Below are 23,704 nucleotides of genomic sequence, written 5' to 3'. Positions count from 1 at the left end.
GGCTAATGTAACAGCGCGCACAGATGGAAGACTAAGAAAAATAAGACGGGACAAGTGCTGTTGCATTATTTCTTTGTCTTCCGTCTGTGTGCGCTGTTGTATTAACCATGAACCAGTACCAACTCGCCCTGTTGTCCATTCTGTTAAGTCCTTAGCTGGCAGTGTAACGGCACTTGATGAGCATGCACAACGCTCTTTCACTCCACAACACGACGCTGAACAGCTAATGCTTCATTAATTTGATTGATCATGAGGTTTAACGCACCGGCGCTACACAGGCGATGAGGCGTGCCGTAGTGGAGGGCACCAGATTAATTTTGACCACCTGGCGATCTTTAACGTGCGCCAAAATCTCGAACACACGGGCATTGCTGCTTTTTGCCTCTATAAGAAAAGTGGCTGCCGTGGCCGGGAAGTGAACTTCACTAACGTGCACCCACAAAATTGGTGACGGACTAGAGAGCACATTCTTTACTTGACCGAGACACAGTCAGGCAGGGTTTGAGGCGAACGCCTTGTATGGCCCATTCCACGAAAATGTGGCGTTTGGCGCGACTAGAGGAACGTCCCATTGACTGAGCCAAAATTTTCGCATACCCACTCGAGGGGATTGGCCAGTGATCGTGACAACTGCTAGCTTACAGCCAGTTCACCAGTTCCCACTTGATTACGGCACCAACACCCATCAGAAAAGAAAGCCAAGCTAGTTGGTAGGGTTGCATACTTTGAACAGTGGTAACGCGACGGGGACAAAGAGGACGAAACAGGTGCTGTTTCATAGTCCTTTATTTGTCCCCGTTGTGCGAGCACTGTTTCAAGTATGCACCCGTCGACACCAAAATAGCGCGTTGTCTTCCGCTTGTCACTTTGCAATAGTGTGTGATGAAGCCTGTGGTGCCTACCTCAGCGGCACTTGGGAAATGTAGGCTGCCATGGTGGTAGCATGCTTCACAAGTCTAGGAACACAAGGACGCTGCATGGCAAGCAAGAAGGCAGGTGCTCGCCACACCTTGCAATGTGCACAACAGGTGGACAAAAAAGTTAAAAGGCTGAAGGCGAACATCGCAAGTGTCGATGAACACAAGGCTAATCTGAAGTGTCAGGCTAATTTTTGCAACTTAGTTTTCAGCCCTTTAAAGATAACGAATTTTAACTTGCTTCCAAAGGCTACTTGTACCAATGCCTAATAAATCCCGACTTGCGAGTACTTAAAGTTGCGAGAGCTGTACTATTTGAGGTAGATTCACACAGGCACTAAGTTTAGCTCGATGAATGTGTTTGCAGTCTTGCCTTCAGCGCTGGCGCAATTAGATTGCCAGCTGAAACTCGCACGGCCTATTGCACTCGCAGTTCAACACCACCTTTAAGCAAACGAGAGTAAGAATTGCAACAACAAGAAACGACGACGAAAGGGAGCGCGGGGTCGCCAAACGGCTCGTGACGAAGTGGCAAAGAGCTAGGGCACCGGCAATGCGACGGCATGTCTCCAGGCACATATAAAGGATTAGCCCACTTACGCGTTCCACTGAGGCCAGTGAAAGGCTTCCTTCATTCACGAAACATGCGTTTAATAAGCGTACGTACAACGAGCACACAGATTCGAAACGCAGTGGCGAGCGAGCAGCGCTACGTGACTGCGCGGCGAGAAATGAAAAGGAGGCCGAAAAGACAGTTTTCTCCTCCTTTCTCCGGGCGCCACTGGTCGTCGTTCACTTTTGTGCCGGGGCCTGGGCGACGGCGGAGGCGGCGACGGCGTTGGCTTCTGTGGCGGGCTGCTGCAGCAGCCGCATGCGTTTCCTGGTGTAGTGCTGCCAGTGCAGGAGCTGCTGGTCCTCGATGAACTTTGCGCACTGCGCGTTGGATATCTCGCGCCTGAAGTGCTCGTACTGGAGCAGCTCGAGGAAGTACAGGCACATCGGGTACTTGAGGAACCGGGAGTACTCTGGCCTCTTCCAGTACTGCAGGTAGCCGAGGTAATTCACGAACGCCTTCTCTTTCAGGTAGCCCCGCTGCGCCAGGAAGTTGAGATAGTTTGGGTTGGCCAAACACTGCACGAACTCGAGCTCGATCTGGAAGCGCAGCTTCTGCTGCTCGTCAGTCTCTTTCACGTTCATCTTTTCCGCTATCAGCACTCCGCACTTCACGGACAGGGAAAGATGCATGGAGGAAGTCGCGAGAAATGACTGTGTGAAAGCTGAATGTTTCCGCTCGGCTGGCGAAGCGGCTACAGGCTTGCGACACGCACAGATTAATTAGTGCACAGCGAATGACACGAACGACGTTCGAGAACAGCACCCACGAGCGCCGCCATGGTTAACAGGAACGCAGAAACGCATCAGCTGTCAGCAACAGGTTACTTACATATCTGTCTACTGCGTAATTATAAAAAAATATTTTATACTTTGAAGACTTGTAATAATGACGTAATAAATTGTGAATTTTCTTTTGAGTGAATTGAGTTGCGCGATCATGCACTGACGGCATAGCTGACGGTAGCGAGCGGTAGCTGGCGAGAGCAGCGAGAGGTGGGCGAGAGCGCGTCAGACATGTTGCAGGAGTAATCGATACTGTTGTGCCTGTTTCGTTGATGTTGGGATTACTCGCCCGGGCTGGTCCAGAAATTCCTCGGTGAGTTGTGCACCGTGTGCCAGGACCACAGCGTTACCGCAGCAGTCGCGCCCTACGTCGTACCGTTCCTCTCGTGCGTTGCCGTTTCGGGGAAAGCTGTTTTGCATTGCAAAGGAAACACGTCGAGCATTGAATCGGAGTGTGCCTCACGGCGCCCATAGGGAGACCTCGCTTTGCGGCGCTCTCGTTTGTTGCCCACAAACAGAAAGGTGTTCATTTGAAAACGTTTCGTTTGCGTCCTCCAGTTAGCTGTTTTTTGCCTTCGGCTGCCGAAGTCGTGCAATGCCGCTGATAGCGATCTGAGAAGGCTTTGCTGCGAGCGGCGCGGTCTCTTCTGACAGTGCTCTGAATGACTGGGCGCGTTCCACTTGGTGCCAGTCCAGCGTAACTGACAAGCCATCCACGGCGCTGTGCGTTGTCGTCGGCTTTCAATCTTGGGGCCCTGATCGCTGTAGGCCGCCCGCGGGCTTTCCCGATTAGGATCTGTCCGGCTACTTATCGCCGTGTCCCGAGAGCCCGCGATCGTAGTGTTCATTCGGCGCACGATGCTCGCGGCACGTATCGGATGACGGCTGTGCGTGTTTAATGCGCTGATGGCTGCGTGCGTCCGTTGTCGCAGTGCTGTCGGAGTCATGTGAAGTTGCCATGGTCTTCTGTGGCGGCCGCCTGATTCCGAAGACCCGCACCACGAATCATGACCTTCATGCTGAAGAAGAAAAAGTACAAGTTCCAGGTTGACATTCGCATCGAAGAGCTGACCTCCGTGCCATTCGTCAATGCGATCCTTTTCGCCAAGATCCGTCTTCTCGACGGGGGAAACTTCTCGGAGACGTCTTCGAGGTACGTTTTGTTCCTTTTCTTTACCCTTACCGCACCCATACCACAATGGCCCAGACGGAACTAATTGCTGCGTAGGTGTAGTAGCAATGATGAAATCAAACCGGCAGGCGCGCGTAGACCGACGGGCTTTTTTGGAGAAGCGGGAACATTCGGGCCGGCTTAGTAAACATAGCAAATGCTACTCCATGTCAGCTTGCGTTCCTGTTCGCAGGCGCGTGTGATTCCGTAATACTTCTATCTAAAGAAGGCGTCGACGTACACCAAAGCGTCGCCGCTTTCTTTATGGTTAATAAACTAGGTTGTTGGTTTTTTTTTTTTTCTTTCACACGCAGGTTCTATAGTACAACTAAAACGGTCGCGGAATCACAAAACGGCTGCGTCTGAATTTCACGCGATGACTGATTCATTTGTTCCTTCGACAAAACTTCGAATTATAAGGCGAGAAAGGACAAGAGAAAAAGCTGTGCTCTTTTTAAGCGCTATTTTGCGTGAATGTACTAAATCTTTTGTGGCGTTGTTTTCTACAGTTGCCATCACCAATATGTTCGTTCTCTTGTTTGAAAGCTATGGCGTTTTTTTACCGTCCTTTCGTCGCTGAGCGCTGGCCATAGCTACAGTCAGATCACAGATGAGAATGGAGTATGTTTAATGTTTAGCCCAAAATAATTGTTTTGTCTTGTCGACTTTAAAATGGCAAAACTAAAGACGGTTACAGGGTTCCAGCACCATTAGCTCTGTTCTAACAGCGCAACAGTACTGAAATTGAAGTAATAATCGCCAGAAATGATTTTTTTTTAACACGGCGGAACAAGGTAGTAATGGGAGCCCCCAGCTAAAATTCCTCAAAGGGTGAAAAAAAAAAAAAAAATCTTAACGAAATAGTCCTTGTGTGGTTTGTGCAATGCGCACACGCAGACACACAGGCGTCAAAGTGTGCAGCTGTAGGCTTGTACCTCTGGGAACTGCCAAAAGATTTGGCTGTTATTAAAATTACGTGTCAGTAAGCAAGTGTCTTTCGTTAAAGGCCTGGACCCAAACATGTGGTATTTTTAATGAGTACTGCTTGAAAAAAGTTTGAAGCAGTGCCTGAGCATCAGAAATTCCATTTTAGTATGATAACATCCTTCACGTGCTGTTCTGCCAAGCTTGAAAAAAGGCCAGAGCTACTCTTTCTGATTGCATTTTTGTTTCAAATTGTGATTTAGCGCTCACTTGGTTGATCAATGTGGAAATGGTTTTTCAACTAATTAGGTGTGCTTATTTCTGCTCCGAAACAGCTGCTGGGAGGGTCAGCATCACATGTCAGCCGTTTCGTAAAGTTGGAGGGCAGTTTAAAAAAGACATGCAGGGGGGCAGCTCAGGTCATTTGGACATGAATGTACTGTTTTCCAAACATGCTGTGCTGCCACAGGGGGTCTCTGCAGAGGTCATCTCAATGGAAAGCAGTTTCACAGATGAAGCTCTGTATGTCATAAACAGCTGGAGAGTTTTATGTGTCCTGAGCTGTAAACACTTTTTTCTTTCATCATTTGTTTGCGCATTTATTGACCTGGGTTTAAGCAGCCTATGAGCATTTATTCCTTCACCTCATTTTTTGCCAACTTTATGTAGCTTACTTCCGCACACTGTGTGATCTCGTACGTAGCTTGCCCATCTGTGGCTTTTTTTTTCTTCTTCCTTTTTTTAAATGTGGGCATATTGCCTAGGTGAGCCTCGAAAAATGCAGTGTGCAGGCACTCGCATGTGGCTGCAGCACTTGCAGTCGGTTTTCTTCTTCTGCTTTAATTTGGTGGCCTAGAAATGGTGCATTCGATAACTTACCGGCCCAAAAAGTAGCACACGGACGCCGTACTTCCTTCCTGATCAGCTTGCCCGATCAGCCTCTTCACTGCTTGGGAACAGAATAAGTGAAAAGGGCAACTTGCCGCTTGGGAGATGGCTATCTCCGCGGCAAGGTCTTTTCGTCTCCCGCGTGTGCCTGCTGCATACGTGTTACGTTGTACCTGATTGAACTTGCAAACTTTGACCCCAAACTTTGCTCGCCTTAGCTCTTGGGGGAGTCAGTATCAGCAGCACGTGAAACGGTGGCTGTATTCTTTACAGATGGGGGGATGCCTTTGAGTGGTAGGAAAAGGAGTTTGATTATTTCTGTTGATGTTTTGTGCTCCTCCTGTCTGGCCCTAGGGAAGTTGTCATGCCACCTCGGCTTTCCATTGTGAATATCCAAAGTACTGGAAGACTCTTTTATGTGCCCTTTTCTTCTCCCTTTCTTCTAAGGAGATGCTGCTCTGCATGGTTGTCTGTTTGCTTTTGTGAAGGGGGGGAGGGGGGGGGGGAGCAGGTTTTTGCTTGCCTGGTCATGTGAGTCTTTGCCCTGCGTAGCAACCAAAGAAAACTAATATCTAACTACGTGCAGCATATTGCTTTTTTTTCTATTTCTTTTGTATTTGCATAAGTAATTTTGCTTCTCTTCATGTTACTTCATATGATATTAGAGTAGATGAGAGTGCAACTCCTGCAGCGCAGCACAGAAATGGCTGTGGCAGTGTAAAGCTAACTTTTTTAATTTATTGGAAAGGAAACAGCACAACAAGGTATCATGACGGAACCTAGTATTTGGAAAAAAGTGGCTTTTCAATATATCTGCTTGCTTAGCTTGACTGAGTGGTTCAAGATAGTTCTTCGAGGAGCAAACGAATACTTCTTTCTGCATTGTCTTCCTGTTGTGTCCTCTTGATTACTGTGGAGGGTTTGTATGTGGCCCTTAGTTTGTGGGCTTTACATCTTTTGAAATGGCATCTCAGTGAAGGTGTGGCCCTTCACTCAACAGGTTCAAAATGCAGAGAACTGTAACCAGCACAAATGACCGCATGTGTAAATACATGGAAAAGTTGCATCAGGTATTTTGGTTAGGTTTAGTTTAATGTTACATAAGCAACTGATGCTATTACGCATTGTCAAGCTAAACCCAAGCAGCAGAAGTGTGTATGCGAGCATAAAAATGTGTGTTAACTGGATTGTTGTTTGTGAAACTAAAGTGAGGCATGTCTGCCAAAACTGACCAGTGTTCTGTGCGACTGGAGGAGGGGGAACATTGGAAATGCAATTCTCGGGAATGTCCACTTCTAACACATGTAGTAGCATGGGCTGCTCAGACCCATTAAAGAAAGTGTAAAAATATGTGCAACTGTTAAAACGACTCAGCAGCGTACCGCACTCCAAAGTACTTCAGGTCTGGCAGCAAAACAAGGGACAAGGAAAACTGGAGCACTGAGTGCTGTTGACGCATATGCTTCCAGTATGACCTTGCACCTTGGAAAGGTTTTGTGAACAACAGCTGTCCGAGTTTCTCTGCACCTGTTGTTCCACTCCCGCATGGCCTCTCTGTCTCCCATTGCGCTCGCATTCAAGCCCCTAGTGAGATTCCCACTGGGCGGGGACCGCGCGGACTGTGGCTGTTGCGGATCCAGTGGGCAAGGCTGGGTTCTTTGCACCCTGTTAGGTTGGCCTCATTACTCCATGGGACATTCACACGAATGCGCTGTGGACTTGTGGGTGGGATTTGTGGCTGCCACTTCAGTTTTCGCAAGAATGCCCCCCTCCTGTGTGGTCTGAATTAATCCATAGCCCTCTGCTACAAAACCCCTTGTAGGCGGAGTGTACCTTTGCCGCAAAAAACTCCCAATCTCAGTTTAAATTACACGCAAAGGGGCAGCCTCCTTCTCCATTCTTGGCAATAGGTGTATGCATTAGGTGTTAGTGCATTTAACTGCATTTTCTTTTTGTTCAGAATTATTTCTTGCATTTTTGAAATGCAGGAAAATAAGTTGCGGGTGAACATGCAGATGCGCATAGTAATTTCTGTGAAGTTCACCTCACAAATGGGCTTGATCAGCTCATATTTAATCCTTTCAAAACATTTGTAGGCATCATTTAGTTGGACATATCCAGTAGTGGTTGCAGATTCCATTCCATGCACAAAGCACAACTTTCAGATCTCTAGGTGTTTTTGTTGTTATTTCCTCTCTCAAAAGCTTCATGAAGTTCCTGATTCACAGCTGTGCCTTTAAATTTCCTTCTTGACCTTGCATCATTTTTGATATTAAAAATTTTGCTTACTTTGGGGCCTTTACATATCAAGATTTTGTTTTAAAGTTTTGCTAAATAACGCCTTGCTTTGCTTGGTACTTTAGAACAGTTAAGCCTGCCATGCTGTTATAGGTATTTAACTGGGTTTCTGTGTCTGCTCTGTGCAAATATAATTTCTCCCTCTCTAATTGTGTGATCTATCTTTCTAACTGGACTTAAGGGCACAACAACCAAATGAAATTCGTGTAATTTCGGGGCATTCTGTGTAAAGGCGCACTTTCATTGCGTATTAGTTAGTGCACCTGTTTGTTTGCTGTGCAGTTTCAGTCTAGTTTTTGCAGAATGGCCAGGCATATTCTCTAGACACTCATGCCTAACTGTATACCACAAGTTGTCATGAAACAAAGGTAACAGGGCTGTGTTCCTTGTAGTGAGAGCTGCCACCTTACATTCGTGTCAATTAAGTTCTCCATTCAGGTGGCCATGTGGCAGCAATGGGCCGACATATCTTCATTAGGTGCCAGTTTGCATTGCCCTAAGGAAGAGGTGCATGGGATAATTAATAACTAGTTTAACTTGGTTATTCTCTGAGATGGATAAAATGAGAAGACTGTTTCTGGCCATGGCAGTTGTATTTCATGTGGTGAGGAAAACTAATTCGTGATATAAAGCATGAACATAAGCGCATGAATTATAATGCACGAAATTGAAGGTTATCTTTTGTGTAGGCCAAATAATACCATATTAAAGGATCACAGCTGGCCTAAATTAGTCTGGTGCTCTTCACGTCACAATTCACTGCTTTAAAAATTGCTTCGGTTATAGACTGCTTGTAATGAATCATTAAACATTGCACAGAATCTAGCTCTCAGTTATTTTTGGAATTGTGATGGCCTTCAGGGATAAATATTCTTCCTCCTTTCTTATTTAGAAGCAAATTGAGGACGTGCCATGGACAGGCGGGGGGTGAACCAATGGATATTGGGCTCCTGCAAGGGGAAATGCCTGTTCTTTCTTTCTTCTTTTTTTTTTTTCTGCCTCATATATATATATATATATATATATATATATATATATATATATATATATATATATATATATATATATATATATATATATATATATATATATATATATATTATGGTAGGTGTTTGTACCTTGGCAGTTGCTGGGCCGGTAGACGTGTCATTTTGCCTTGTCCTTGTGAATTTAAATGCTCACACTTCACTTTGTAGTGTTGTTTGGGAAGTGAATGGTGGCAACATGCATTGTCACGAGGAATGTGGCCAGTAGTTTGCCGAGCCTTTTTCATTCCTGATGCGTAGGGCTGCAGGAGAGTGAGGTGTGTTGTCGCGCTATGGCCGGATATTGGCTGGCGTGGGAGCGATGTGGTCACGCTACAGTTGACGCCCTGCATTGTTTAGCGGATGAGGCGATCCCGTTCCTAGCCCCCGCTCACGTGGTGTGCACGATCGATTCTTTCTGGGCCATAGCATCAGTGATGCCTGGGCTGGAAGCATCCTCCCCTTATGCATCTGGCGGTGTAGGTGTACGTCTGGCGGCAGGAAGAAGCGGCTTGGTCTCTTCCATTCAGGCTTGCGCTTGTGCCCACATGGGTGTCTGTTGACATCATTGTTTCGTGGCCATCACGGCAGCTCTGCTTCCTTCTTGGCATGTAATCTGGTACACAAGTGCTCAGACTTTTTTCTTTTTTGCTCTTTTCACACGCTTACCCAAGCACTTGCTTGCAGCCCGTTGCAAATGCTCAGTTGCTGCACACTTGATGTAGTAGTCTTTATTACTGTCGTGGCTATTAGGCGTCGCGTGCATTTCTTCACCTTTTGTGTAAGTGCGGAATTTTTTATCATTGGTGTATTATGCCAATTTTTGTCGAGTTATTGGAATTTAGAGTGTACAGTGGAGATGAGTGTGGAATGTGAATGTTCTCTCATGAATTTGGCGCAGTTCACGTTCCTCTTGGGAGAGTAACATGTGCTTGACAAACGAGCAGCGGCCTGCCAACCAAGCAGAACAGTGGCTGTACTGCCGAGCATGAGCTGAGTAGAAAGTTGCCCTTATGGGTCAGCTGCCTGTACTCTTCTCTGCTAGAACCATGTTCTGCCTGAGCGACTGCTGTAAATGATGTTCCAGCTAAATTACTTGCTTTATGGGTGCCACGAGCAGCGTTTCAGTTGCTCATAAATGGCCACTTTTTAAGGCGTCGGCGGCTGTCATGCCAGGAGAGCACTGCTTTTCGGTCTGGGGTTCCGATGCCTCAATTAGGCAGGAAGGTGGACACACCTCTTGTCACTTGCTCCTTTCACCAGCGATGGGAGTGGTGTGTTTACTGAGAAAATCCCCAGTGGATTACTGGGAAGTGGGCTGGCTGAACAGGGGCAGAGGAGCCAGAGGACCTGTGATTCGGAGTGGCGCCACCGTCTTGCGTAGCATGGGAGTGTTGATCATCGAGCAGCGGAAGGACAGGCCAGCGAACCAGATTTATTTTTTAAAGTGAAGCTTTCTTTGCCTCGCTGATAGCGACTGCCCACACGAAAACACACTGCAGGAAGGCAAACTTTCTCTGACGACGATGATGGTCGTGGGTGAAGTGAAGGATGGTTGAAACGCAAAGCTTTCTCTGGTCGAAAGCCAATGTCTCCAAAGTCAAAGTCCAAAATCCAAATGACCCAAGTCTGAAACATTGGCTTTCGACCAGAGAAAGCTTTGCGTTTCAACCGTTTTTTGTTGGAAATGACCGTTTGACTTTTTTGTGCTTATTGTTGCTAAGAATTAGACGTATTTTTATTCCATACTTTCTTGTGCTGAGTTTCGTTACTGAAGTTAAAATTCTGTTGTTGGCTGTGTGTGCGCAAAAAAAATGTGACAGACCGTTTGGCTGCACGAACAATGGAATATCGTACGACAGCAGCATACGCTCCTGCCTATAAAGCGTGTTCCAGTACCCCACTTTGAGCGTGTGCTGCTACTCTGAGCGAGTGCTTGGTTAGGTTGCAGTGTGTGCACACAGGATTGGGATTAGAAGCACTGATTTCTTGCGATTGACCCTCCTAGTGCTCGCTCTGGGATCGATTGATTGAACTTTTTGACCGACTGCAATGATTGAGTTGGTTAGCCATTTTATAAAGCGTTGTCGATACACCTCTGCCGGTATATGCCACTAGCACTGAGCTCGATTTGAGTTGCAGAGAGCGTCTGTGCTTGTGCAGCTTCAAGGGGCCACGAAGACAAAGCACTACTTTTACTAGTCTCTTTAGACTGCTTTGTCCCAATAACAATGATGCAAATTTCATCACAAACTTTAAACAAATAATCGAGATATTCTGGAAAACAGATGAAGCAGTGGCTGTTTTCTCAGAAGGCGAGGTCTCTATGACATCAGAGGATTTTGATTGTGCCTAGGGTGGCCACCGATCAAAGCCACCGCCAAGAAATATGACTGGGCGATTGTAGTGGAGCCCCCTAGCTCCGTTCGGTCGTATCACCGGAATGCTGATGTGCAGTTACAACACAGACTCGGTTGTTTCCCTCTGGTGCGTCACTGGTGACATCATGTAGTGCAAAATGTGATAATTTTTTTTTGTTTGTTTGTTTAGAAAACGTATTTTGTGGCTGGAATAGAGCTGAATGAGTTACCCAGGGCAAGATCCTTTAAGTGGAACAGTGTTGTATTTTGACTACTAAGCCCCTTGAAGATGTGGGTGTGAGAGTGTCATCATCGTCCTTTTCCTTATCCTCTCCGTTATTACGACTTGCAGCCTTAGCTAATTGTCCTGGTAAGGCTGATGCTTAGGCTTAATGTTTGACGGCCCTGACGTTAAGCTTAATTGCCAATGGTGATGCCATTGCTCAGGCTTCGTTATACATTTGCGCAGTCCAGGGAGGTAGCGTCAAAGAAACTCTATTAAGCACTTTTCTGGTTGCCCATAATTTTGAGAAATACTTGCTTAGCTCTGGCACAATCATTTACATTTTTTTTTTCTTCTTTTTTCGTGGATCTTGTTTGTGTCGTGATCTTTGTTTAATGGGCAGAAAATAAAGAACAAGTCAAAAGAGGGGATGACCTGTGAGTGCTTGCTTGTTCGTCTTGCAATTTCTTATTGACATTGGGCACCCATTATGTGAGCACCTTGTCATGGAGCTTAGGAGCAAAATTGGGGAGGAGTTTGTAAGACAGAGCTGCACTGTTAGCGGTACATTTGGTTCCGTAAATCTGTCAAAAGGCAGTGGAATGCAGTAAAACCTTTACTGAACAATGTTATGGATTTTGATACGTGGTCCACGAGGAGAATTTCAAGGGGCTAGAAACAAATTAGGCACACGCCTTGTTTTTCCGCTGTTCAGGAATGACGTATTTCTTATCGGTTTCATCGGGCTGTCCTTGCCATTCTTGTGGCATACCTCTGCTTATCAGTCATTTCTGGCATCCGTTTCCCAGGGGCATTCTTGAAAGATGTTCACAGAAGGGCAAGAGATGGAACTGTGAAGGGGCCCCAGTTCTGCATCCTGCTGTTAGCCCCAAAGAAATCTTGTTTTATACACTGCCGAATTTTTGTTGTTTTAGCTGCTGAAATTGTTTTATTATTCATTTACTATAACATTAGTTGCCATGCTATTGAAATTGGAAAGGGCATCCAGTCTTATGCGTCCTGCAGTGTCTGCAGAGAAAATCATGGATGCTGCCCGCAGTGATTGTTTTCTCATGTTGAGATCAGGGCTAAGGAGCTGAGGCCACATGTTGAGTGGTTTCAGTGGTTTTGTTTGTTCCAAACTAAAGCTGCAAGTAAGAAAGAAGCATGAACGAGATAAACTACACTGCTTGCCGGCGAAGCTTTCATGTAGGGGTTTGAACCTTCAACTCGGCTAGTTAATGCACGGTTCCTGGGTGGTTGACGAAACAGTGCTGAGCGGGGTTAGGGCAAGCAAGTCCCTCTTCTGTTTCTCGTCTTCCCTGGCTCGTCTTTTAGTGTTTTCCTCAAGTCGTGTAGTGAGCCAGCCCGTGTTCGTTTCCTCCTAGCAACTGGGCAGAAATGGAAAGCGTGCGCGTGTTTACAGACGTGCTCGTGCCTGTTTTTCCTGAGCCAACGGCCCGGAATGTCTGGAGTGGAAAACTCTGGGGAAGGGGTGCTGCCTGCCTGCTGCCCATCTGGTCACAGCCACGGGGCCCACCTTGTTTATTATTCCGGCCGTCTGGCTTTGGCCGCACACTCTCGCATCTGGTCTCCTCGGTTTGCTTGGCTTCCTTTCGAGGAGATTTGTTGTTGGCATTCCAGAATTCCAGGGTGCGCTGTGTGTGTGCACCTTATTTTGGTCTCGGGGAGGGGCACCTGTAAACGGTGGGTTGGATGCCCTAGGGCCATCGAGCCCCGAAGTTGCGCTAGGGGGAATTTTAAGCTCATCACGGCTTACCGGCTTTCAGGGGAATGATGTATGAATTCAAACATGAGTTGTGTGCTGAGGACGGGGGCTATTTGCTGCTTGTTTGTTTTTATTCTGTGTTTGGCTTTTTTCTCTCTCCCTCTAAGTGTCTGGCTTTCTTCTGGCATGCCGTGTATTTAAAGGAACCAGACAGTCATTAAAAATTCAGCAGGAGCACAGGGATCACAATTATGTCCTATTGTCTTAGCAAACATAAGGAGCTTGGAACCATTGTAGAGTTGCTTTGCTCTTGATGCAGTGGTGTTTGTTTTTAAATCTTGGCTGGCTTGTTGCAGGCATGTGTGAAGGGAGCAGTTAATCTGCAGAAGTTATGCCCTCTTTCCTTTTGAAAAAGAACAAACAATTATTGTGTGCAAGCTAGTAGTGCGGCAAGTTAGGATTTTAATTCTCACTTCCAAAACCATGGTGTTTTGCTGTGGCTGGCCAAGGTTGACCTGTTCTACATGGCTAGCTCCACCTGTCCATTGAATGCTCTGCAGTTTGGTGTTTTTGTCCAAGTCTCCACTTCCGACAGGCTGATGTTTGGCCTTTGGCCTGCTGGAAAAGCCGGCAGGAAAAGAAAAAGCAAGCGAAAAAAAAAACAGCGCATTGGCAGTGAGCTGGGGCTTTGTTGATGCCACCTCTTTCTAAAACTGCCGAGCGCAGCTTTTCTGGGTCGAGGGGCCTGACTGATGGCTGATGTGTGCTGCCGCCGGCTGTCACATCCCCGGGTGACAGACCAGGAGCATTGTTTCTCGACCTGGCGGGCTGCCAGTAGCTGGGCCTCTTGGGAGGCACTCGCTTGATTGTGCCCTTTGCATTGCGTGTGGACACAGAATGCGCGGTGGCTGCTGCTACGGGCAATTATCTGCAGTTAAAGGTGTTTGCAGCAACCTAAATGAAGCAGTTGAAAGCGGTAATGCTGCAGCTCTTCCTCTTTCCCTCTCCCTCCCTGCTGGTGCCTATTGTTCTGGGCATTTGCATGACAGGCTGAAAAAGAAAAAAAAAAACGAGAGGCTTCCCGCAGTTCCACCCCAGTTAGTGCTAGCAAAAGGTCGTTAGCAGGCATGTAAATGCACTCCTCTTGTGTCGCACACTTTTCAAGCTGCACTGGAGTGCTATGCATACGCAATGCAAATAACACACTTGTTTATTTTGTTCTATTTTTAAAAACAAGGTTACACCTTATATGGTCGGCTGTGGCAGGTGTGCGTGTGTGTGTGTGTGTGTTTTTTTTAGCATATAACTTGCTGCAAACATTTTAATCACCTCAGTGTCCATGGTAAGGGCAGTAGACTGGTGTTTTTGTATATAGGTTTCATTCCAAGTTGTGTGAACTACTGCATTGGCAGAGCAGATAACAGCATGAAGAAAACAATGCAGTTTTTTTTATGAACAGGGCTTGTCTGTTCGAATAAGTTCTCCAAGTTCCAGAGCAAAGTGGTGCCATTTGTTAAATGTATAAAAAAAGAACCCTGAAAGCAAATAAAATTTTACTGTTTATGGTGAGAAGCTTTCGTGGTTTCATGGCACATCAAGCTGCACTGTCAATATTCTTGCCTCTGAATTCGTTACACCAATTTTCAGTTTAAAGACGCGTCAAGTGACGGGCATAAAAAATTGCATTGTACTGAACAAATCCAAAATTCATTTCAAATTTGCAGATTCTTGATGTTGTCAAAAATTATTGAGGCATATTTTTTTGTCAGCAATGGAGCACTACAAGAACAGGAAACTAAAAGTGATCAGCACGATGCGTTGCTTTGCACATATCCCAGTCGCAGTTCTGCTTTTTGCATCCTTTGATGTGCTTTTACTAGTTACACTACCTTTTTTGCCGCTAGCTTGTTGCATATTTATGTACATTTTGTTGTCTTGGTGAAAAATTTGGGGTTAATAAGGAATGCATAGCAGCTGAAGTAAGACATTGTGGCTCATTGATGAACAGAGCTTCTTCTGCAAGCGAGAGCAATTCCGAATATTCTGCGTTGCTGGCACACCACACGCACATGCACACAAGTAACCTGTTGGTGAATCTTGGCCATAACTTCGTTATGCAACCTGCTTCCCTGTTGTCTCAATGTGTGTGCTTGCCTTGACTTCATACTTTCAGTTGCATTCTTAAGTAAGGAGCAAATGTTGCACATGGCATGTATTAGATAACACAAAAAAAAGTTTCTGCTGAGAAATTATGAAATAAAATGAGCTGCGGTTATTTTTTATTTATTGATTTGTTTGTTTATTTACAACTTATAAATAAGTTAATGCAGATATATGTGCAATACATCCATGCTTAGGATACAATGCTCAAACTGCTAAATCCGGCTAAGTTGGAAAAAAGTATATATACTACAGTGACATGGTGGCCAATGCATTAAGGTGCTGCTCAAGGGGTGGTGCATTTGATTTCCGATCACAGAGGCCGTATATGTGATGGAGGCAAATATGAAAGGGCCTGCGTGTGGGAAATTTCAACACATGGCAAAAATCCCCAGGAGGTCTTAGTTTATTTGCAGGCATCTGCTTTGACTCAGCTTATAGCCTGTCTAGCTTCAATGCTAAGCTTTAATTTGAACTTTTTTGAGCATTGTCATTAATTACATGTTTATTTCAAAATGGGTATTTATGTCGAGTATTTGCACATGTAAAGTGCAAGCTGCTGCTTGCATGAAGCTGTTGCTTCATAAATTCTACTGTAACGGAAGAGGCTGGACTGAGAAATGTGGACTTATTTGGCGTAAAATCCTGGAACTATCTACCATAAATTGTTTTGTGGAAAACTATGGGTGATCTCCAGCTTATTTCCATTTAGAACTGAGGACCGGTGTTTTCTATGACGAGGCCTTTTATAAGCCTTGCGATAATCTCTGCTCCGAGTTTCAGTGTTTAGAGTTCGTGAATTGTCACAGATAAGGTCATTTGTCTTCCACGTGATCTGTAGAAATTCTTCCAAAGAGCCTGTCTCGTAATATGTCCACATTGAGTTGCAAGTATAATGTTATTTGCGTTCTTTGCCTGTTATTTGCACATTAAACAAGTGTAGTCGCTATGCAGCTTGTATTCTTGCGTTTTGTGCCACGTTGGCTTCAATGCAGATATGCCATTTGCTTTTGTTTCGTTATCTTGGAAAGAAAATACCTGCCTGTTTGCTTGTTATCTCTGCCTATCGTCTTTGTGATCCTTGTGGTGGGATCAAGAAGAATGCTGGCAGAAGTAACTTGGCTGGTAGCATGCGTTGCGTTGCTGTGAGCCACGATAAGAGGCGCTTCCCCAAACAAAGCACTGGGCTGGTTTTATCTACGGGAATTCCCATTCCAGCACCACTTGCCAAGCTAGCTGTGTGTGTTCTCACCGGGTTGTTGCTGGCTGGAGGTTGTTACAGACATGCAAAATGGTTTGTAAGCATAAAATCTAGCACGTTCGTTGGATTTACATGTGCGGTTTTACACAAAATTACATTCAGAAGTGCTGCTTGCTTCGGGCAGTCTTCTTTGGCAGTTTGGTGGCATTCAACGGTTTGCGAGCACATCTAGCACGTGTAAACTACCCAGGAACAAGCAAAAAGCCATCAACCAAGAAATGGCTGACGTAGAGTCGAGGCATTGCACTCCAATGCGACATTTCATAGTTTGGGGGCCAGCCACAAATGAGGCTTGCCATCATCTCTTGTCTCAAGCTCTGCTGGGCACGCTTCTCCTAGGGCTGCGGTGAGGGCAGAGCGGCTGGCCGGCCGCAAGCGAAGCGCTGGCTGGCCGCGTGTCTGGACCACCACTTCAGCCTGGTCACAATGGCTGCGCTCCCCTCAATTTTTCTTTCAGAATCTCCGATTTTTGATGGTCGTTTGCGCTGCAGATACGTGTATTTCAGCTGTCATGTTTTGTACCTTGCAGTCTTTTTGGGCAGATTACATGGAAATAAGGTTTTCAAGAGGTAGAAATTTTGAGTGCAGTTGGCCTTTAAGGTGTTTCAGGGGATGCTTTTGATTTACTCGACAGGTTTCAATTTGTTTTCTGGGGGGGGGGGGGGGGTTTGCCTGCAATTCTCTATAAGAGCCTCTTTGTAGTATTGTCTTGCGGGGCAGTTAAAAACAGTTTGGTGATTGTTCCGTGGGTGTCGTTCACACCTTGTAAAAAAACCATGGACGGTGTCTTCTTCTGTGCCAGCCTATGTGATTGATATTGCAGTTCCTGTTTGAAAGTGTTCCCATTTTTTGTGATCTTGCTGAAACGCCTCTTCTCCTTTCACCCTTTCAGGGAGGAGGTGTGCAACCACTGTGTGAAATGGGACTCCAAGTTTGTTTTCACCTGCAAGATGAGCGCCAATGCCAACACAGGAGAGCTGGACCCATGCATCTGCAGAATCTCCATCAGGAAAGTATGTTCTTTCACACATGGGGGGCACTTGTCTCAGGGGCACTTTGCTGGGCCACCTGTTTACCTTTGTTCATTTTCTGTCACCCTGTTAAAGGAGTACTGACACGAAATTTTTATGTTACGTTTTTTTCGCTGCTAGGCGTGCCTACCAGCCCACTAATCATAGAATGACAGATTAGACGGTCGAGCGCAGCATAAACATTCATTTACGGCGTCGTTTATTCGTGCCAGTTTCGGTTTCGACAAAAAAACGCCGAGCAGCCGCCATGACAGCATGTATCACATGGCGTCACCATTCTTGCCGTATCGCTGCCTCTCTGGAAGCGCGCGCGAGCGAGCGCACGCACGCGCCCAGACCGGCCGAGGTCTTCGCCGTCCCCACAGACCCGGGCAGCATGACGTCAGTCCCAAAACCATGATGTGTACACACGCCCGAGCAGCGCGCGGCAACCACAGCCAGCGCGTCGGCCTCGTCACGGGAGCCCCGACGTCGGCAGTTTGGGGCACGCAGCAGATGATGTCACGTCGGCCCGCTCTGGGCTTTCTCGTGCGGGCGAAGATTAAAATGGATTTTAGATATGTTTCGCTGAACGGTTGCTGTTGAAACTTGCTGGGAGATATCTCCTGATAAAAAGGAAGCGTTTTACATAGTTATCTCAGCTTTGAAATTTCGTGTCAGTACTCCTTTAACTCTTTCGTTACGGCGGAAAAACGACCGATTTTAAGTGCTTCAACAAAACATTTTTTTTCTCTTGAGCTACTGAACACACGTAGCCTTGCTATGCATGAAATTGTAGCTTATAGATTGCTCTTCAAAACACAAAGCAGCAGTTTTGTTAAAGGTACAATAACTTACAGTTTATTCGTCAAATAATCAGAAAAAAGCCCCCAAGAAAAGTATACGAAAAACACAATTCGGCACTTTTACCGAGACTAAAAATTATTTCAGGTATTTTAAGATATACAAATTGTTCCTACGTTCCTTGGCTATGATTCAATATATAACTCAACAGTGTACACCAAGTTTTGGCTTTTTGAGGGCCCGTCAACCTAGCGCAACTGACGGATGTGCCACGCCGCGAGGGCACTCAAGGGTGAGTGAGTCTCTGTAAAACGTGCATCCAAGTACCGTACTTACCCGATTCTAACGCGCACTTTCCGGAAAAATAGGTCGAAAAATCGCATGCATCGGATACGAAACCGAAACCGAAAGAGCGGAAATTTCGTCCCACCCATCGCCATCGCCATGTCGAGACGGCACCAAAGCTTTTAGCAACGATTTTTCGGACGCAGGAAGCATAGGCGCCTAGGCTTTTCGATCGGCGTTCACACCAATCGTCAAATCGTTCCACTTGCGCGCTTGATAACAGCAATGGCAGCAGCGGCTCTCACGCGTTCAAAACGAGCGGTCGGCTGAAGCGTGCGCCTCTGAAAGAAGCTCGCGGGATGGGCGTGTGAGGTGTGGGCCACGATCCCATCGACCATGGTTGAACGTTCGTTCAGAAGTGTGGCATCGCGAACGTGCTTGGCGGCACCGAGGACGAGATGTTGTGGTCAGTGGAGAGCTACGAGGAGTGAGATGAGTGAGATTACTTCGGGAAATAAATCACCCGTTTCTCTCGCAATCGATTTTCTTGCTCACACAGTTCCGTTCGCGTTACAATCGGAGGTGCAAGTTTTTTAGTTTTTTTTTTTTGTCAGGAAAATCGGGTGCGCGTTAGAATCGGGTAATTACGGTATACTCTTTTGTGTCCTCGCACAAAATTGTTATCAGTTCGGTGGTAAAAAACAAGAAAAAAAATCCAGCGCTCTCGACAAGCGTCGCACCTGAACCCTGCAGCGCTAATCTGACACGAGCGCCAGGTTATCTTGAAGGTGATAGCGCGATATAGCGCTGTGCATTTGGCAAAATATCCCGGCCGTACGTTCTCGAGACCCTAAACACAAAATCAAAACCGCAGTCGTCAGATAAGAAGCAAGTTTTGTTTATAAATACAGCGCGGAGTCACAACGAAATTACCTGCCAGCGCTTGTTGAAGTGCGAGGCACCTGAACCGGAGCTTCGTCGTCCTAACTGAAATCTGAAGATCCCACATCATTGCTTGACCCCTCACTGCTGCTGAAATCAGAAAAATCGACAGCAGGAGCTGCCGAAGTGCTTGCTACAGCAGTCCGACTGTGCGGAGCGCGGCGTGAACCCGACGCCATTTTTCCTCCTCCACCCCTCCCCCTTCGGTTCAAATTTCTCTTTCTACGCCGCCACCACACGAGACACAGAAACAAACGAAACCGAAATTGAAAGAGAAGTTGCCAATGAACACACCAGATGGGGATAGTTGTCTGTGGAGCGCGGGTTTCAGATTTTGCGGGAGATTTAAAATCATCGGACGCCGGCTTCCGATTGCCTATGGCGCCGTCGTGAAAGAGTTAAGCTAGGGAGTTGTCCTGGTTGCAGATCCAAGTGTAGGTGCTGGACAAGTTAAGCAATCATATGCACCCCAAAGTGGATTGCTAAACTTGCCAGTGCCTGCGCTTCACTTGCGTATCTGTAAACAGGATGTCTTCTTTATGTGGCTTCATTGGTTGCATTATATTCCAGTGATAGTGACATTCAATTTTGCCACGTTCATGCTTTCAGATGTTCTGCGCAGTGTCTGTGCTGTTCATTGTTTTGCTCTGTGTTGCAATTTTATCTCCGCACACTCAGTCGTTCTCCAGCTGGGTGCTTCCTAACTACAACCATAGTTTATTGTTGAATTTCAGGTGAACTTTGGTCAAGCTTTTCATTCATGCAGTCTTACCCAGTCTTTGGGGTCTTTTTTGTATCTCACCTTTTGCTTGGTTGGGGGAGGGGGCAACAAGAAAGTAAAGCTCTGAAGCTCTCACAGCGAACAATACAAAAGCAAAAAGGTCTTGATGGGCGGAATTTCATTTTCAAAAGGCGTGTTCCCCTTTTTTTTCCAGCTGCCTTATCAGTGCAGTTGGAGGGTTTCAGGTTTGGATCCCTATAGGGGATGGGTCTTTCAGCTACTGTGTCCCCTGACTGTGCCGTTCCCCCTCCCCTGTGTTGGCAGGAGGTCAAGGGAGGCCGGTCCTTCCAGAAGCTGGGCTTCGCCGACCTCAACCTGGTGGAGTTTGCGGGGGCGGGCCTCTGCTCGCGGCGCTACTTGCTCGAGGGCTACGATGCCAAACACCGGCAGGACAACTCCATCCTGCGGCTGTCGCTCAGCATGACGCTCCTCTCGGGGGACCCCTGCTTCAAGGCGTGAGTGGCTGCTTTGGAAGGCCAGTCGGGTCTCGCTGTTTCATTCTAGAGCTGCAGGCGTTCCACTGCGCTCATTTGAGCCAAGTTGTGTGCGTGCGTGCATTAGTGCATGTGCAGAGAGAGGGAGTCCAGGTTAGAGGTGCCGCTCCACTCCTCTACTACAGAACTAAAAAATTAGAAGGGACTTTCATGGTGATAAAGAACGGTATGATACGCCCCTGACAAGGGTCACCATCCTGCGTCTGCTGCTCCCATTGGGGAAGAGCAGGACTGACCAAGCACCACTCTTCCTTGGCAAGCGTGGTTCCTCGAATTGAGGGAGAGCAGTGCAAAATGGCACCGTCCTTTGTGAGGAGCTGGACAGGGAACCCCCCCCCCCCCCCTTTCCCTCATTCCACTCCTTGTGGTGATGACGAGCCAAATGAATGCTACTATCTCTTTGGAGGAGGTGGGGAATTGCAGGCTTTGTTCCTCTCTTCACAAGGGTGAGAAAAGGGGTAAACATCCCCAATAGGGAGCAGCATCAGTCTTGCCCCTCATTCCACTCGAGATCCGTTCCATCGTTTCCCCTCAGGCGATATTCGACAATTCCCCTCTCCACACTACTTGGGGAGGAAATGCCCCGGCTGCCACACCAGAGTACTGTGTTCCTCCCATATAGTGAAACCTACCTGTGCAGGCTTCCAACAATGTGTAGCCGTATCAGAAAAGTGCAAAGGCGGCATATTTTTTTATCGCCAAATGTAATGTGTGCCTGGCTGTAGCAAAGAAAATGTCACTCCAATCTGTTGTGAATTTTCATATCAGATGCAGAGGCAGTTGAAGCAAATGGCAGTTTCTATTCATACATGCTAGTTAATTTCTTTGTATTTTGCTGCACACCTGATCACACAAATTCCAGGTTTCTAAATTTGGTATTCCTGAACCTGACCTTAAAATGTATTTTAGAAGTTAGAAGACTAGGTAACATCAATATTTATGGGGGGCAGGGGGGTTCTTCATTATAGTGCTTATATTTGCAGTCTTCACCAGCTCTGCCCTGTTTACAAACACATTTTAAAAATAGTATTAAAATGTTAAATTAAAAAAATTAAAGGAGCCATGAAGACAAAATACAACTTTAATTTGAGAGAACTAGCCTTTGTTTACTCACTCAGCTTTATTCCACTCGCAAAAGAGGTTTTTGTAACTGAAAAAATGCAAAACATATTTGAAACTTTAAACTGTGCGCTACAGTGACGTAATATAGCTTAGGCAGGAGCGACGTATTATGGGCAAGCAGTAAAGCATAGTTATGAGTGTGTTAACGTTAGCATTCAAGTGATATGAACGAACGGAATAGATGCCCCACTACAATCGCCGAGTCATGTTTCATGGCGGTGGCTTAATTTGGCGGTTGCCAGTCACACAAACAAGATTCTGTAATGTCATAGAGATGTTACCAGAAAGTGGCTGGGAAATCGCCACTGCTTCATCTGTTTTCCTCATCATCTCCATTATTTGTTTTAAGTTTGCACTAAAATTGGTATCAGTGTAAAGGCCCAACCCCATGCACGTGTAAAACCGACGTACTCGCGGAACGACGTACGCCTGCGGCGACATACGCCGCTGCCTTTACGCCGACCGAGGACGTCGGAGAGGGCGAGTAACCACATATTGCCGCAACGCGCGCGTAAACCAATGCGCCGCGCAGTGCGGCTCGACTACCCCGGACTCAGCTTTGTGGCGACCAGTTCAACTACATTTTAACTCAAATAAAACAAATAATGCCTATTCGCACGAAAGTACATATATTAAATACAGAAACAACTAAAACATTTCTTCGGACATTAAAAAACGTTAAGGATTGGTATGCATACTTGGTAGACAAAAACCCTCCACTACATTTGGCGTAAACTGCCTTGCTCCCATAGTTGCTCGTTGCTTCGCGTGTTTTGTCCGGTTGTTTGCTCTCCGTATTTTACAAATTACTTCATTTTAGCCCATAATTAATAGTAAGGTTAGCTTATTTATCAATTTGCTGTCTTGTTATGTGACCTGACCGCCAGATAACATCACCGCCAGAGGTCTACGTCAACACCGTGCGCCCGAAAGTTTGCTTCGATGTCTGACGGGCTCTGACTTGGGCGTAACAAGCGCGTAGCAATACATTCGGCGTACGCCGGCTCCTTACGCGCTTACGCCGGTTTACGCCATTGCATGAGTGCGTCAGTTTTACGCGTTCATGTGGTTGGGCCTTTATCGGTACAAAGCAGTCTTTTTACTGAACCAAATTTGTATTTTGTCTTCATGGCCCCTTTAAGTTGACTCTGTGTATGCTGCAGTACCCGCTCCAAAATGCTTATGGCTGTTACCAGTACTTTCCCACTTAAGAACCTTTCGCAGCCTTAGTTTAAAGCTGCTGGCATAAAATATTGTCTTGTAGCTGTTGCAGAAAGTGTTTCGTTTTAAAATGCGCTCTTTTCTGGGAGTCTTAGTGCTGCTAGGTCACCAGCTCTTCAAGCCAATTTCGCCAGAATAATGGGGCAAGAGGTACACCATGCTTGCTGGCAGTACTCAGTTATTGTTAAGTTATTGTGGGATATTGATTTTTAGCTGACACTTTTGAGAAGCATTGTATGAGTAGGCTTTTACTGTACCATATAAGTTATTTGTTTGTCCTTTGTAGGAATTTTTTTTCCCACCATATGAGGTAGATTCATAATAAATGATGTTCAGTTTGGGCTGGAATCACGGGGAGCATTGTTTGAGAAACCCAAATGTGCAACTTGTTTATCTGTGTGTATTTCCTAATGGTGCCTCGTATCCTAACAGGAATTGAGCCAGTTTGTCGCAGTAAGTTTTTGCCCTTTGTATTGGATGGTCTCCGTGTTGCTTCCAAGGCTGTGCCTTAGCGGGGTTGGGGCAGGGCAAGATCAGTTGTATCTTTTGATGCATCAATGCACTGTTACACCACAATAATATTTTGCATACTAATTCTTTCGATATAGTATTGTTGCATGGCACAGTCTATATGTTAGATGTATTGACTTGTTACGGAAATCAATTTCTTTGCAGTAAAATTGCTTTCCTT

At 46.2% G+C, this 23,704-nt stretch overlaps 2 protein-coding genes across 6 annotated transcripts in view; one reads left to right on the top strand and one right to left on the bottom strand.

Annotated features, from left to right (window-relative positions):
- Window positions 1–1,547: 1,547 nt before the first annotated feature.
- On the bottom strand, window positions 1,548–2,336 carry LOC144140925 (mediator of RNA polymerase II transcription subunit 31-like). Its single transcript, XM_077672426.1, has one exon. It carries the CDS (start codon window positions 2,160–2,162, stop codon window positions 1,710–1,712), a length of 453 nt encoding a protein of 150 aa, XP_077528552.1. The 5' UTR covers window positions 2,163–2,336; the 3' UTR covers window positions 1,548–1,709.
- A 104-nt stretch (window positions 2,337–2,440) lies between these two features.
- The window catches only part of LOC144140870 (EEIG family member 2), a 39,028-nt gene continuing 17,764 nt past the window's right edge, over window positions 2,441–23,704 (top strand). For 2 of the 5 annotated variants that reach the window (XM_077672381.1, XM_077672371.1), the window contains exons 1-4: window positions 2,442–2,628; window positions 3,248–3,468; window positions 17,247–17,367; window positions 20,441–20,631. In XM_077672381.1, coding sequence (XP_077528507.1) covers window positions 3,323–3,468; window positions 17,247–17,367; window positions 20,441–20,631 — 458 coding nt within the window. In that variant the 5' untranslated portion in view covers window positions 2,442–2,628; window positions 3,248–3,322. Of the gene's footprint in view, window positions 2,629–3,247; window positions 3,469–17,246; window positions 17,368–20,440; window positions 20,632–23,704 lie in introns of all 5 variants that reach the window. The other 3 variants (XM_077672373.1, XM_077672388.1, XM_077672396.1) reach the window with 2 other exon arrangements.

The sequence above is a fragment of the Haemaphysalis longicornis genome, unplaced genomic scaffold (genome assembly GCF_048455015.1).
Source record: "Haemaphysalis longicornis isolate Haplotype H1 unplaced genomic scaffold, Haemaphysalis longicornis Haplotype H1 scaffold_1, whole genome shotgun sequence".
NCBI lineage: Eukaryota > Metazoa > Arthropoda > Arachnida > Ixodida > Ixodidae > Haemaphysalis > Haemaphysalis longicornis.
This window is presented reverse-complemented; position numbering and strand designations above follow the sequence as displayed.

Bases quoted from the DNA above. Each gene is read 5' to 3' on its own strand.
- LOC144140925 (XM_077672426.1), bottom strand. From the start codon at position 2,162: ATGCATCTTTCCCTGTCCGTGAAGTGCGGAGTGCTGATAGCGGAAAAG.